We start from the raw sequence: 15,402 nt of genomic DNA on the forward strand, positions 1-15,402 counted from the left end.
ACCAAGTGGAAAGGATTAAACATTTATTTACATACAGATACACATGTAAGCAATTTCTAAGTATAAAAAAGGACATTACAAATAAACATGAAGCATCATACATTCATCATTCTGGTCATCCAAAATACATTCCTTTCTCAAGCCCACTGTACCACACTTGACCACAAGAACTTAAAGAGACAAGCCAAATGCTTCTGACAATCAATGATTCACAGTTTGGTGATTTGCTAACACCTATACCCTCCCTAAAGACAGCACTACCCCAACAGCGAGATCAATGGTCTGACCAGCTGTAGTGCATTTTTTCCACTGAAATGGTTGTGCTTGATCAACAAGAAACACATTCCCTCCTCATCCTTCTGGCTACATGTTTGAGAATCAGGGTTCTTGCTGAAATTCCGTATATTGTGCTAAATTCACAATTGTTGGGGAAAAGACAACAGAGCTTTGTGGAAAAAACTCCAACCCAGAATTTCCTTTAATGCTGTGACTTCCCCGGCATGGGAATCGCAAACAAAATGCTGTTGTTAGTTCTTAAGCAGATTTTTAAAGTACAATTCAAACTACAGTTGATGGTATAAAATATACTTTGTTCATGCTGTAAAAAAAATTACATGCTTCAATGTTGATTTGATAGTAATCAAAGCTGAGGGTAATTCAGATTTTCTCCTGAGGAAATGAAGATGCTTCTGTAGCTTCTCTAAAAATTATCATAGCTTTCAGGAAAGAGGAAATGTTTTAGATTCAAAAACCTAAAGGTAATGCAGAGCATGACAAACTTGTCAGTTAGATGACATTACAAAGGGAAACAAGCCAGTAAACATAAAATTAAAATGCCTACTCAAAGTATTAATGAATGCATATGAGAGCTGGGTGAGTCTTCTTGTATAGATCAAAGGCAGTTTGGAAAAAAACTCATGATCTGCAAATTCACAGAACAGCCAAATATGTGCAGCAGAACAGAGTGAAGTGGAAATAAAAAAGCAGAAAGAGCCGTGTCCCATATTGACAGCTGAGTGACTGCAGCTGCTCCAATCTCATGGGTTTTGTTTGGTTTTTTTTTTCCTTTTGTAAACAGCTGTGGAGAATAAAATGGATGTGGCATATCTGCAGTGCATCTTATTATGCTAAAAACCATGGCATATTTTAAACTACTTCCCTAATATCCAGAGATATAGTTGTCACTCCAAATCAGCATAGCAACAAGCACTGGGCTTGCTCCATACTCTCATTACATGGCCTTTTCTCCACCAAAATGTTGGCTTCAGAAGTTAGTTTTTCCCCTTCAGTGCTGGCTGTATGTGGGGGTGAGTGGTAACCCTTTCTTCCAAACAGTCTGCAGGAGTTGAGGCAATTGCAATGCCTGAAAGCATGGCAGCTGTCCCCACCACAGACCAAGTATTTTATTCTCACTCCATTAAAATGTAAAAACTATTCCCTCTCCTCCGCCTGCCCCTCTGTAAAGATTTGGCTGCTGGGGGACACTGTGGCCACTACATTTACTAAAGCTCATGCCAGTGAGCCCCTCGGAGATTTTCACACCACTGCTCCCATGACAGCTCAGAATGACTCTCCTCCACGTAGCTCTAAGTCTCACTGGCTGGAGAGCAGCATCCACCTGCTCACTTGTACCAATCCCTCCCCCTCATTCTTAACATCTGAATCTCTTACATTGGCCCCATAAGAAAGGACATATTCCTTACAGGGTGCCCTAGCTGGAATGGGCTTACTGAATTATTAACTTTATGTCCATAGCAAAGAGCTTGAGGTGGCACAAAAGATGAGCCACTGATGCTCTTCCTTCTAACCAAAGCAGGAGTGAGAGCCAGTGGTTCATGCAACCAGGACACCATGCAACCCAGTCTGAGATCTCCCTTCACAGTGCTTGAGGCATGAGCAGTATTGTGAAAGAACAGTCACTGATGAGAGGTACAAGAGGAATAAAGCTTTGAAAAGTGCCAAGATTAGCATTCTCATGACACCAGACACACCAGAGCCTTTGATTGCTGCCTGTGAAAGCATAAGAGTACTTTTAATATCCCCTAGGCTCCAGGGAACCATGCACAGCTAAAACCATGACCGACACAGGTTTTGGCCATGTCATTTTTTTCCCTGTGGACCAGGGAACTGGACTTCAGAAGGTGCTCAGCAGGGACACCACCACAATGTACTCACAAGTGCATGTCCTTGGCATGTTATCCCAAGATAAGCAGTAGAGGAAAAAGCAAAGGTGCAAATGTAACGGTGGCATCTGCTTCTTGAGTTTAATTATAGCACTAACCAGAGCTAAAATTACCTTCCGAGGTTACTGGAAAAGGATAACTGGTTCAACAAATGTGGTCACATCTGCAAAGTGCTAATTGCAAGTTATTAATGTGAACAATCTCTGAGTATTGTAAAGCCAGCTCCTGTTTATCCAGACAGAGAAACTGAGCTGTTAACCCTGACTATGCTCTTAAAACCAGTCTAATGTTTCACTGACAACATTTACAGCCTAAATTACTCATTGCCATCTCATTTCTGCTGTATCTGGGTTATCTTTCCCCAGTTACCTTTTGATTGTATTTGGAGGAGCAAGCTTTAGAGATTAGGCTTTCTTTCTGGATGTGTGTCTCCCACTTGGAAAGAAACAAAGATCCTCAACTCACACAGCATAGGTTTTACTTCTGATTTAAGTTACAGCTCGTTCACATGAGGGGAAAGGGTGTAATGGCATCCATGAGTGATGACAGCCAGTGATCTACCCCAGCTGGATACAGTACAGTACAGCAAAGGCGACTTTGGGTCAGTAGAGAGAGGTGGTGATTAGCGAGGTAAGTCAGAGCAAGGCAGCGAGCTTTGGGAGCCTTGCATCACGGTCAGCACGATTACCCTGTTGTCTTTCCTAGCCAACATAAATCCTAAACTGAGGCAGATGTGAGATCAGTAACATTTATGGTACATTTAACTACAACTCAAGTGGATGATTGCATTTCAAAGACATGACCAGCTGTAGTTTAGGCTGCTTTGCTTAGGATGCACTACTTTCTTGTAAGAGATCAAGCTGGTGTTTCCCCACCACTCATCATAGTGATCCTTTGCTGCTTGTGAACAGTAACTACAACAATTATTAGCCACAGCAAAAACAGAACAGACTTGATGCAAGGAAAAAGGGTGATTTCAAAATCCAAATTTGTTCAGATAAAAAATAAAGTTTATAAACAGAGGAAGAAAACATTTTGATATAACATGTTTCATGCGGTTTTCACTACCAGAATTGATTAGAGTATTTCCTTTGTCTCCTCAGGGTTTTCTGGTGAGCCCTTACATACAGAGACATTTAAGGACAGAGAGTTTCCATACTTGCTCACTTGGAATTCACAAAGTTTCCTCTAGAAACATCTTTTTCTAACTGAATTAACTCAAAAAGAACTTTGTTGGTAGGAGCCACCCACATAAGGATATTGGGTGCTTTAACATTAAAAGTAAAAGAATGCAGAATTTCAGACTATACTCAATTTCAGAGCATCCCTAATGAAAGTCCAATCAAAATCTAATCCATGGACGCAATTTTAAAAGTGGAGGGGATGGAGAAAATCCTGAGCAAGCAGAATCGTCTCTTTACTTTGCATTTGTTGCTCCACAGAGTCATCTTCCCCTTGCGCAATGGGCTGTAGCACTTGTTCTGCCCCACAGCCAGGAGAGGGTTTTTGTGACAGTGTTTCCAGCCATATCCAACCCCAATAGCACCACAGGTCCCCAAAGGGCAGCCTATCCTGCATGTTTGCTCAGCCTATTTTAACAGCTGGAGAATTTCACCTATTTTCCAACTGAATTCAGTCGCTGACTGCAGGAATCATGCCAGCTCAACATTTCAGCCTGATTTATAGACAGTTCTTCATACTGAAAAGAGAAGACAAGTGGAAAAGCAGCTGGACAAACAGCAGTCCTTAGGGATAATGAACAAGGCAAAACCCAGTGGGTTTTACTATAACTAATTGCATCCCTTGTCAGCAAAAGCTCAGGAAAGCCTGTTGTCCCACATGTGTGCACCTACCGTGCTTCTGCATCACTAATTTCGACTTTCTTTCTTTTCAAATCACTGTCTCCTGTGTCAACCTCAGTCTGCTGCTGTTATTACTGATGCTGAAGGAATTCAATAGCCATTAACTGCTGAACCTAGACTAGAAGGAGCCAACTGTTACCAATTCAGCCATTTCAAAAAAAGACAAACAGCACCAGCAGGCTGACAGATTTTAAGGGCTGTTTCATGTGTTCCACAGCAAAGAACAAAGTATCTCACCCGACAATTTGTCATCTGTGGTTTTCATTAAATAATGATCACAAAGCCATTTAGCATTCAGCACAAACACATATCTGAACTGCACGCTCAAACAGCTTATCTCTAGGTCAAATCAAGACTTCAGTGTTTGAGGTAGGAGGAGGCACCCAGCGTTCCCCTTCTTTACAGAGTTCATAATTTCACTTTTTCCATCTTATCTCTTTGACCCGAAGGGCTTTTTTTTTCCCCTAGCACTTTCATAGGAAACACAAATAGGAATAGAAGGGAGTCATGGCTTGTCTTAGCAAACTTTAGCTGTAAATATCCAATGCAAAATACCAGCAAGCACTTCACACTCAGTGATCTGAAGCACAGAATGTTTGCTGGTTTACTTGAGATCGGCTTGACTGAATCAGTGGCTGCACTGGAAATCAGAGTTTAGACCATCCAGGTTTCAGAGATGTTTCTACTAATCTCTGCAAACAGGCTTGCTAGACTAAGCAAATACCTGTTGACCATCCAATATTGGCTTTTGCTTGGAGATAATCATTGTGCTAAAAAACGTCAAGAAAGGGTCTTGTCATAAGACTACTATAAAAATTAACATTCACCCAGAAATAAGATTACTTCATGGCTGTAAATATATTGCTCTGAAAATACATTAAAATCCAGCAATGACAATAAAAGTAATGCTTGGCTCTCTTGATAGCAGAGAACATGCCCAGTCAAATTTGGACCCATTATATCAATTCTGCATGACTTTTGGACACTTGATCCAGCAAGCATCACAAGGCTTTTACTGACAGTTCTCTCAAAAACCCAGCAAGTTGTTTAGTTGGTGAGCTGATTATCACATAATTGGGATTTGTATTTATTTTATGTTCTTTTATTTTTCAAGACTTTGATCACTATGCCACAACACTAAGTTGTCATTAGCAGCCAATAAAGCTCCTCTTCCAGTTGGGAAGCCTTCAGCAGTGGATCACACTGTAGAAGAGAAGATAAGCCCTGAGTGCTACAAGGAAAGGCGGATTGTATGCACTCAAGAGATACTCAAAGGTGTACAAAAGTAACTCCAGCAAAGGAGTTACTACAATAAAATACCACTTCTTCAACAAGAGGTGTGTTTGCAAAAGTCAGAAAAAGAGGTGAGTCTCAAACTACAGTTTTGGCTTATGACCTTGTAAAATGTTGCACATACCACCACTGTTTCCTTTCAAGTTTTTAAGTATACACAGAATAAACATTGAAAGGAATCAGCTCAGATTTGACTGGAGAACATTAGGCCAACTGCAGCACTCCACCCCACCCCAAAAGAACATCACTGTTTGAAGATCGAGTCCTTACATGAAGATTAGCTAGCAATAAAAAGAAACAATGCTTTGAGGTTGGTAGTAGGCTAGTCTCCAAATAGTCACCTACAGATTAGGAAAGCACTAGAAAAAGAGATTTAGGCTTCTAGAAACCTCAAAATAAATATCCAAGAGAATAAAGTTAGCAGTTTTTGCTATTCGAACAGTTCAGCTTGTTCAGTCATGTTAATGCATTGGAATTCCACCTCCAGAAGTGATGCAAGGAGCACTTTAAAATGCATTTATAATGGTACTTAGTAAGGATGAAGAGTACCTGCCCAGCTTTGATCCTTTTGGAAATCAGGCTGAGAAACCCGTGGGTGTTTTAGTGAGCACTGTCCTTCCTCCTTGATTAAATTGATCAAAGAGCCCTGTCCCATTTGTTATCAATTACATGCTGATAGGTCCAGCATCAGGGGAGCAAGAACAACTACAAATTAAATGCACATAGTATTGATTTTTAACTTGAGTGTTACCTGACATAGAACCTTCAGCCTTGCTATAAGGAACTACCTAACAGCTGTGCAGAAGCAGCTGTCTCTGAGTTGGGTGCTCTTCACAAGCTCAAACAAGGTTGCATTTGGCATTTTGGGGAATGCTCAAGAAGACTTTGTCTTTCAGCACAGGCTGTATCACGGGGTCCAACACAGCAGAAGCCATCAAATCCCACACATTTCTAAATGTTCCACATTACAACATGAGCAGAGACTGAAAAGGACCAGGCCAGAGCAGCAGATGATGTGTTCCCCATCTCCTCACACTTACAGAAGATCTTGGCTAAGTGTTACCTAAATGACAAACAAGCTTCATACCACAACTTCTACATCTTCCTTTTTACCACTAGTCATAAAAGTGGCCTAAAAATAACAAGAAAATATTAAAAATGGCCATATGACACATCAATTCCCCCCCCAGAGTCAACTCCCCATTATGTATCAAAGGCACAACATGATAAAGCCCAAAGAAGCCTTTCCAGGAAACAAAAAAAGCGCATTTTAAAATGCCTTTTGTTGTCATTGTTGTTTTTTTCAAGAAGTACTTACTGGCAGCTTTTTATGTCAATACAGAAGCCCCGTTATAATCTTCAGTAAAAGCCAAATAATATTAAATTCAGTAACTCTAAACTGTAGCATATGACAGCCATGTAATTGCCAGAAGAGATTTACCCCAATTAGCTAAACTGAAGTCAAACTTTTAAATATAATTATGTGCACATTCACCATCTTTCGATTTTGCACTTTAATGCAACTTGTAAATTTGTGATGCATTGTATGGCAGTAGAGGTGGAATAACACCACAAACTCCATAGTGCTTTGACTTCAGGTATTTTGTAAGAAGAAATTGCCTAAACAGTTACATGTACACTGGAGTTTGGGATTAAGAGCACAAAGTATCAAGGAAATAAAAAGATTTTACATCCCTGAACCTGAAAGCTATTCTAGTAGGGAGACTGGATGCCAAGAAGATACCTTCAAGAGCATCTTTGAGAGCAGTTCCACAAGGTGAGAGCTGGATGACTTAGACATGGAATGATACCACTTGCAACCCACTGCTATTTCCACTTAGCATTAAAAACAAACAAACAAACAAAAACCTCTACAAAATTGTACTCTTGCCTTTCAACAACAACTGTATCTACAAGCTTTATTTTTAAGATGGACATATTGCAGACCATCACTTCAAACTGTGCTTTCTTTGAACCCTTATACACGATCCATGTGTGCACAAGACTTTGGTCATGTCTGGTGCACTTTTTCCAAGTTCACCAACAATCTTTCCTAAGGTTAATTTTTTACAGTAGGACATGACTAATGGTTTGTTTATTTATTTATTTATTTTTATTTCTGGAAACTCTTGTCATCCTACACTGGATATCAAAGAAAAGCACAGTCCTCTCCCACTATGTTCAGGCCTAGAAAAAGAGGTAATGAGATTTTTTTATTTTTATGAACAGTGCTTATTAGTGTTTTTTTCTTAACCAGTCTAAGTTACACATTCAGAGAACAGTAATGTAGTAAGACTATGTTTGGTCTATGGAATATCTGCTGAACTGCTAGCACCAAAGGGAGCAACTGAGCTGTATCCATGTCTTCTTCAGTCTTGAAAACGTTGATATACGTAACTTTTTTTTTCCCCACGTTCATGAAAGTGCCTGTAGATGAGACACATAACACTATTTCAAACACCAGAGTCCTCCATGAAGACAGATGGGCAGACATTATGTACATGTCCTAAGAGCTCACTCACTGACAGCCTGGAAGATTGCCAGTGCAGTCCAAAGTCAGCATTCATTGTTGGGGTTTTTCTTATTATTTTTTTAACTTTAAAAACGATCAAACACATTGTTCTGTAAGACAGATTTTGATCTCTTCAATATCTTCAAGAGAGGCTGGTCTACTTTCCCATAGAAGGAAACAAAACAGCTCATGTTCTGCATTACATGAAGGACTTGTGCAACTCCTCCTTTCCTGACCTGCTCCACAGACTTTGAGAAAAATGAAATTTAAACCCTGCTACCTTGCCATGTAGTTGGAGCCATCAGCCTGCCATGTTTCCAGGACTGCAACCTGACTCAGGGTAAGTCACATGGGTCAGATTGGCAGGAATTCTTTCAAGCAGATAAATCCCACCAAAAAAAAAAAATCCTCTTGGCCCATGGCCCACATGTCAGCTCTTTAATTAAAATTACAGCAAGTCAAGTAGCTGATACTTTTCCCCTCTCCTGGTAGGGGGGATGAGACATTGTTCACAAGGGTGTTCTGTCGTGCCTCGCTGATCAACCGGCAGGCCAAGTCCAGGAAGAGTTTTTCCACATTATCCGACTCTTTTGCTGACGTTTCCAGATAGTACATGTCCTGTGCTTCGGAAAACTCTGCAGCTCTTTGCTGGGAGACTTCCCTCTTATCAGCTAAATCAATCTTATTACCTGTATTGATAAAATATTTTAGAAAAGGAATTAGTTTGACTTCAAAACCAAGACAAACTGAGGTTTAAAAGGAATAAACAAGAGTTTGTAGTTGTATGTAAAGTGGTTTTGATATGTAACTCTTAGCGCTTGCTCTCCCCTCCAAATAACAGATTCCCCAATACACTCAAGTTCATTTAATATCAGGGCATTTAATAAAATATGCCTTGTGAACATTCAAGTCAGTTAGCTCTAATTTAGCACCAGTGCATCTGTTTGCTGCTATCAACTAACATTAAAGGATTTCCATTTTAATATCTATTGAAAATTCTCCTATCCTTGCTCTGAGGAGCACTTAAAATGTCAATTATAGCATATGAGACACTAAATGTGATATTTATCATGTTACAAGCTTTTAAAAAAAGCCTGGCATGGAAGACAGCTTTCCTATTTCAATATTCCCATATAGGATTTGGCTGTAGAGGCTGGAAGAGGGACAGGATTGGGGGGCACTTACAGAGTGAGGTGAGGCGAGAAACCAACCCTCTGCTTCAGAGAGATCAGTTGAGCAGAGAGTTGATTACAGCCTCGAGCAAGTATCTGATATGATTATACACTATTACTGGTCACTTCACTTCAAACATGATGTTTCTACCATGAATTAATCTTACAACGAAGATAACAGACCAGGACCTGCAATAACAGGCAGCTGTGTCCACAGACTCAGTAGGTTCAGGAGGAAACATCTCCTGGCCTCACTCCTACCAGCAATTTTGTGAGAACTAGTGGGAGGAAGAGATGGTGTTACCACTAGCAAGCCCTGTCTCATTGCCCTCCTCTCCTCTGAGATAGCCTTCTTTCCCAAGAATGCAGTTTCTTAGACCCACTACATTCAATGAAGTTACCTTTCTAAACAGATTACCATCCATCATTTGGGGGTGTCACCATCTTCAACATGTCAATTATGACTAAAATATGTTTTATATGTTGTGCTGTAGATGCTGGCAATTAACTTAATATTCACTAAAAAATTAATGTGTACATTTGTTAGTCATGTAATAATTATTTCTGCCCATTTGTACCCAGGCCATACTCAAGGAGTAGGAGTTTCTTGTATGGAAGCTCTATGAACAGCTCACTTGAAATACCATTGGGACATGTAAAACTCAAAAGAATTGTTTTTTTTCAAATACACGTTAAACAGTCTTTACAATTACCTAGACTTTTTCGTTTAGACAACAAACTATTAAAGGTGATATCAACACTGCAGCATGAAACTTTTTGGCTTTCCCCAAGTTATTTTTCCATTGTTCTTTATATATTCTTGGACTCTTAAAAGCCAAATCCAGACTATCAAATGCTGAAAGCAGAGTATGGAAAAGCATGGATAGGCAAAATAACCTTCCCCTTGCTTATAGCAGACAGATGGCCTGAGGTCTGTTTTGTCTTGAGTTGAAGCTCTACAGATTAATATTACATTCAGTTATTTATTTTTGGTTTCCCTAAAATCCATGCAAAATTATCCAGTTTTCCAGCTCTGCCCCACCTATGAATGCTACGACCCACGCAACCATCCCATCCTGATGTGGTTCCCAGATCCTGACCATTTAAGACAAGACTGGTTGTCCCATTCCTATGGGGTACAGCAACCTGCAGTCATCACCAGCTTGAGCAGATCCTCACATATTTGTAGCTTGAAGTCACAAGGAGAACTGCTCTATTCTTAGCTCAGTTGGTAGCTGCCCCATCCCATGGTCCTTTATGGGACCATGGGGTGGAAAGCATCCCCCTCTGCATGCAATAGCCTTAGGCCTGAAACAGGACCACACTTCAAAGGTGGCCATAGCATCTTTAACACCATTATCATTGTCTTGGGGTTATTTGCAGAAGGAATGGTTCAAGCACTGGGTTTAAGGCACCAGCTGGACCCTGTGCCCACCTACAGTTACAACTGGTTGGCAACAAGATCCACCGGACCAGTTCAAGCATCCTGCACCAGCAGTTCACACAGATGTCATGTTTTCCTCCTGCTAACACCTCCATCTGCCCCTCGATACTCACAGCTTACCCCCTCCTCACAGCACCCCGTGAGGGATGATTGTCACTTACCCACTAGCACCGTTATGACCTTATTGCTGGCATACTGCTCAATCTCCCGCAGCCACTCGGGGAGGCACCGGAAGGATTCCTCACAGGTGATGTCGTAGGTCAAGATCAACGCGTTAGCACTGCGATAGTAACTCTGCGTGATGGATCGGAATCGCTCCTGTCCTGCTGTGTCCCAGATCTGCAGCTTTTGACATAACAAGGAAGGGTGGTAAAAGGAAAAAAAAAGTTATTGAACTTTTTTATTTGATGGCAGCGCTGTTTTGACCTAAGAAAAAAAAGACCCTCCAGAGTAAAGCAATGCTAGGAAAGCACTTAGCTCTTCTCCCTTTGGCTTCCCTTCCCCCAGCATTATTTGTTTCGATTCTTGCACTTGTGGATTGAAATGCAAGGCACAAAGTCAGCTGGCACTGCGGTCAACGGCCCCTGGAAGCTGCCGGTCTCAGTGCTTTCATGTGACTTCCAGCATCTCCCTCTACTGCGGACAGAGCTGCTGGCCTGGAGTTACAACGCAAGTGCTCGAGGGAGAGTCACTTCTCCTGCCCCTGAAGTTCAACAACAGCAGCACTCATTCCCAAGAACAAATAAGAATGCCTCTCTTCTAGCTCCCAAAGCTAGTTACAGTTACTCTGAGATGATGCACTGATGAGTGGAAAGCAAAGGAACGAACAAGGAGCTCAGCTGAAGGCTCTGAAGGCTGATCTAGGGATTCTAATGTACTTCCTCTCTACAACTCCAGCCATCTCATAGTTTGCCTTCCTAACATGTAGAGTTGGTTGACATGGCCTTAACTATATCATAGAATCACAGAATGCTTTGGGTTCAAAAGCACCTTAAAAACCACCTAGTTCCAACCCCCCTGCCATGGGCAGGGACACCTTCCACTAGACCAGGTTGCTCAAAGCCCCATCCAACCTGGCCTTGAACACTGCCAGGGGTCAGGCATCCATGACTTCTCTGGGTAGCCTGTTCCCATGTCTCACCACCATCAAAGAAGTCATGAGTGTTTGCCAAACCCTCTGGATCCAGGAAGACAACATACAGTTCCCCATATAAACTAAACTTATACTGGTTTTATATTTTGACCATGTGATAGTTTTTGGTGGGCCATCAAAACCTTAATCCTTCAAAAAGGAAGTCTAAGAACAAACATCCAAAATTAACACATTTCAAGATAAAAGAGTATTTCTTTTCAGCTTTTCTTTTTTTAAAGCACCTCTTTCTGGAAGCAAATATGTGAAAGGATGATTTCCAGCCAAAATCCTGTGTACTTTGGGAAGAAAAAGGTGTTTCAGAGTTTTTCCATATATTCAGCAGCCTGTAACAGAGAAAATCTTATTCTTGCCCAGTTCCAAAGTCAAGCCACATCAGCCACTCATCATAAATATGTTAGTTTGAAATGAGAGCTCCCAGTAGCAGCTTTCAGACATGGGGTATGATTTTGAAAAAAATACATTTTTTGCAGAGAAAGTAATTTGTGGCTGGCTCACAGCCCCTGGGCACCTTTGTGCTTTAATCTCTTGGCATAGTTGTATTTAGATGGCTGAACCTGGCACCTGTAAAGTGATACACAAAACCATAAATGAAATTACTTGAACGTGAAAATCAGATAATAAATGAGTCCTCGTTAAAACAAACCAGCCTCCAAACTCTGGCATATGGAAAGATACAGATAATTCTGTTCTTCCTCAGCTGTTACCCAGGAAAAACATTTACTGACTGTCTACTGGTTAACTCCAGCTTATATAGGTTCTGCATTTATTGAGAACATAAAAACTTGCTGTGCATATGTTCTTCCACTGCTTTAATCTAACAGACATTGAAAACAGAAGGGGATTGTGCTGGGGAGAGGGTTTCTCACTGGCTGCAGTTATGAGTCTCTCTGAGCTGGGTGCCCCTGATCTTACAGCCACTGAAAAACTCTTCCTGCACACAAAATGCACATCTCACACTTCCCCTCATTGGTTATTTCTGCCAAATAAAATATTTCATAGCAACCATTTTACTTTTTTTTTTTTTTTTTCAAAATAACCAAAGGACTGTGTCTGATTCAGCCTGTGGAAAATCTAGACGTTTATTTTCTTGGAGCTTCCCGCTCTCCCAATGTTTGCACACACACTTAGCTTTCCACCAAGTATAATGAGACACAGGTCCATGTAGCACTAATGATGCTTAGCTCTGACCAGCACAGTAACTGCTGGTTCAAATTTGTGGACCCTCTTGGTACCAGTGTTGCACATAATTTTGGGGTTTATTAGAAAAAGCCAGATAAAAATCCCCCTCAACTGCACAGTGCTCTCTCAGCTTATTGGCCAGTGAGCTCTAGTAGCTGCTCATATCTGAAAGAGCTTGCATACAGCTTTCATACCAGCAAGTCCCTCTTCACTGACTTTCTAATGACAGTTTTGAAAGTTGAAAAGTACTTTTCCCCAGAAATCTCTATTCTATTTTCAAGACTAAAAACTTTTTTGGTAAACAGCTCTGGATCCCAGCAGATGTGCAGGAAAGGCTGCCCAGTACAGAGGCAGTCATGGTTCAGGCACTGCTAAATGATCTAACAGTCAGAGCAGTGTCTTGTTTGACCAAGATGTCATTTTTATTGCTCTTTGCTCTGACTCATTCCTGCTTTTCCTGCTCATTAAATGTTTATTCTCACAAGCACTGCTTACTCAAAAAGTTTCGGCTACAATATCACCCCCTGAAAGAGATCTGTTTGCCTTTCAGGCTCCAGAAGGCTCATTCAAATACCCAAATATCCTACTAAAGCTTAGCCCTCCAAAGCTTAGTCACCGAGGCTGAGCTCCAGCAACTCCAATCTACTGCATTGGTGGTGTCAGGAGAGGGACTTTAAGAACTCATTTGCTATGTGAAACACAGCTGGTATGTCAGCTACCACTTACTAAGGCTCTGTGACACACAATCCTGCCTCGGGGTGATTCAGGCAGTTGCTTGGAGGGACACTTGTGCATTCATCACACATTTGCAGAGCAGCAGGGACTTCTCATTTAGCTTGTAGAGCACCCCATAACCATCCTTGCCCTGAGACAGTCCATGCTGGCATGACTGCTCCCAATATTCACTTAAGGAGTTTGCACCGTCAGCCCAAGTTAGTCTTAAAACAGGATTGTATCACAGGAGCAACAAGTGAAACAGACAAATCCTTAGGGTGAGTTTATCTATACAAAAGCCAGACTTCAGATATAAGTGGATGTTCTTAAGGCTCTATCAGTACTTGACAGAGAACCAGATGCTTGAAAAGGAGAGGTGTCTGAGGTGGATGCGATTCATCTTCCCCAGGATTGCTCTTCTCCCTCCAGCGACCAGGACAATCTTGAGGCTTCTGGTTTAAGCCAGATATATAATGGGAAAAAATGAATTCCACCTCCAGGGCAGTGATTAAGCCATTTACCAGCTCAGATCCTCTGCGCTGCTTCACTGAAGCCTATTTTGGCTAAAAGAAGCATCTCTGCAGTCTGAGGAGCTTGGACAAACAGCATCCATGTCCTGGCCAACGTTGCTACTGCCCACTAATGAGCACTGAGCTGGGCTGAGCACTAACACCACAGGGGCTACACGTCATCCACTCTGTGCCTCTGCCTGCTGCTCTGTCCCACTTGCACAGCCATGTGCTGAATATTAACTCAGTCTTTAGCAGGTGAAGGTATTTATACCTCTTGTCCTCCACCTGCTCAGGCAGGAAGGTCTCCTGGTCAAGCACCATCACTTGCCATTGGTTTGCACAGCTCCTCATGCAGCAGGGTGGCAGGCTGCTGACATGATCATGGCTTTTAAAATCTGTCCTGAACTTTGGAACACACCACACAATGTTCTTCTTAAAAAAAACCTCTGTGGTGAAATACAGGCTAAAAAAAGCCCAGGGCTGAAAGTCTGCCCAAATCCACTGCTTCCATCCCACCACCGGAATTTCATGCACCCCTGAATTTCATGCTGGCAGAGTAAATCCAGGAGCGGCTCAGGGACCCTGGACATCTTGACATTAGAGGCTCAGATAACCATACTCTTCTCTCATCTCTTAGACACCAGAGTAGCTGTAGTGAAACCTCTACTAATGAACAAAGTGGCACCAGCCAACATCTCTGGGCTCTGGAACCCAACCATAGATCCCATTAAAGCATGAGTTTGGTCCCCAGTCTGCCTTGGCCCAGGCAAAGTAGGTCTCTGCCAAGTGATGCTCAGGCTCAGTTTGGGAGTTAGCACAGAACAAGGACAGTTTCCCAGCAGAGGTTTGGTTGCAATCACCCTGTTTTAGAGGGTGAAAGACAATAATATGGAGACCTGTGCCCTTTGCAGTTAAATCTGTTGGCTCAAACACTAGTACTGTGGTCATCTCTGCTTCTCCCAAATCTGTAACTTGGCAGAAGTGGAAGATGAGCCTTTGTTGTGCAGAACTCAACAAGTCCAGAAGCCTGCTCTACCCAATGGCTGTCTTGGGAGCTCACAGGAGAAGACTTTCATCAAGCACATCCCAGGGAGTACAAGAGATTTCTGCTTACCAGAAACGCTGTGAGCCGAGGCTGCACTGAAACACTTTGTGCTTCCTCAACCCCAGCCAGGCAGAATCCTACCATCTCCTAAGCAAGAACAGAGTTTTGCGAAATCTCCCTGTTCCATTTCCTCCCTTGCAGTAGGGGAATCTGTTGCAATCCTGATGGTAATTGTGGAGAGGAGCATACAGATTTTTAGACCCTGATTGCCCAAGTCATGGCAGACAGCCCTGCACTTCGCCAAGTGCCTCCCAGCAGTGGGAGGGCTGCAGC

At 42.0% G+C, this 15,402-nt stretch overlaps 1 protein-coding gene across 6 annotated transcripts in view; it reads right to left on the minus strand.

Annotated features, from left to right (window-relative positions):
• Window positions 1-15,402, minus strand: part of RAB30 (RAB30, member RAS oncogene family) — a 48,955-nt gene continuing 33,553 nt past the window's right edge. For all 6 annotated transcript variants that reach the window (XM_032678861.1, XM_032678859.1, XM_032678858.1 and 3 more), the window contains 2 exons: window positions 10,628-10,811; window positions 1-8,539 (listed from right to left, as the gene is read on the minus strand). In XM_032678861.1, coding sequence (XP_032534752.1) covers window positions 8,289-8,539; window positions 10,628-10,811 — 435 coding nt within the window. In that variant the 3' untranslated portion in view covers window positions 1-8,288. The remainder of the gene's footprint in view (window positions 8,540-10,627; window positions 10,812-15,402) is intronic.

The sequence above is a fragment of the Chiroxiphia lanceolata genome, chromosome 2 (assembly GCF_009829145.1).
Source record: "Chiroxiphia lanceolata isolate bChiLan1 chromosome 2, bChiLan1.pri, whole genome shotgun sequence".
NCBI lineage: Eukaryota > Metazoa > Chordata > Aves > Passeriformes > Pipridae > Chiroxiphia > Chiroxiphia lanceolata.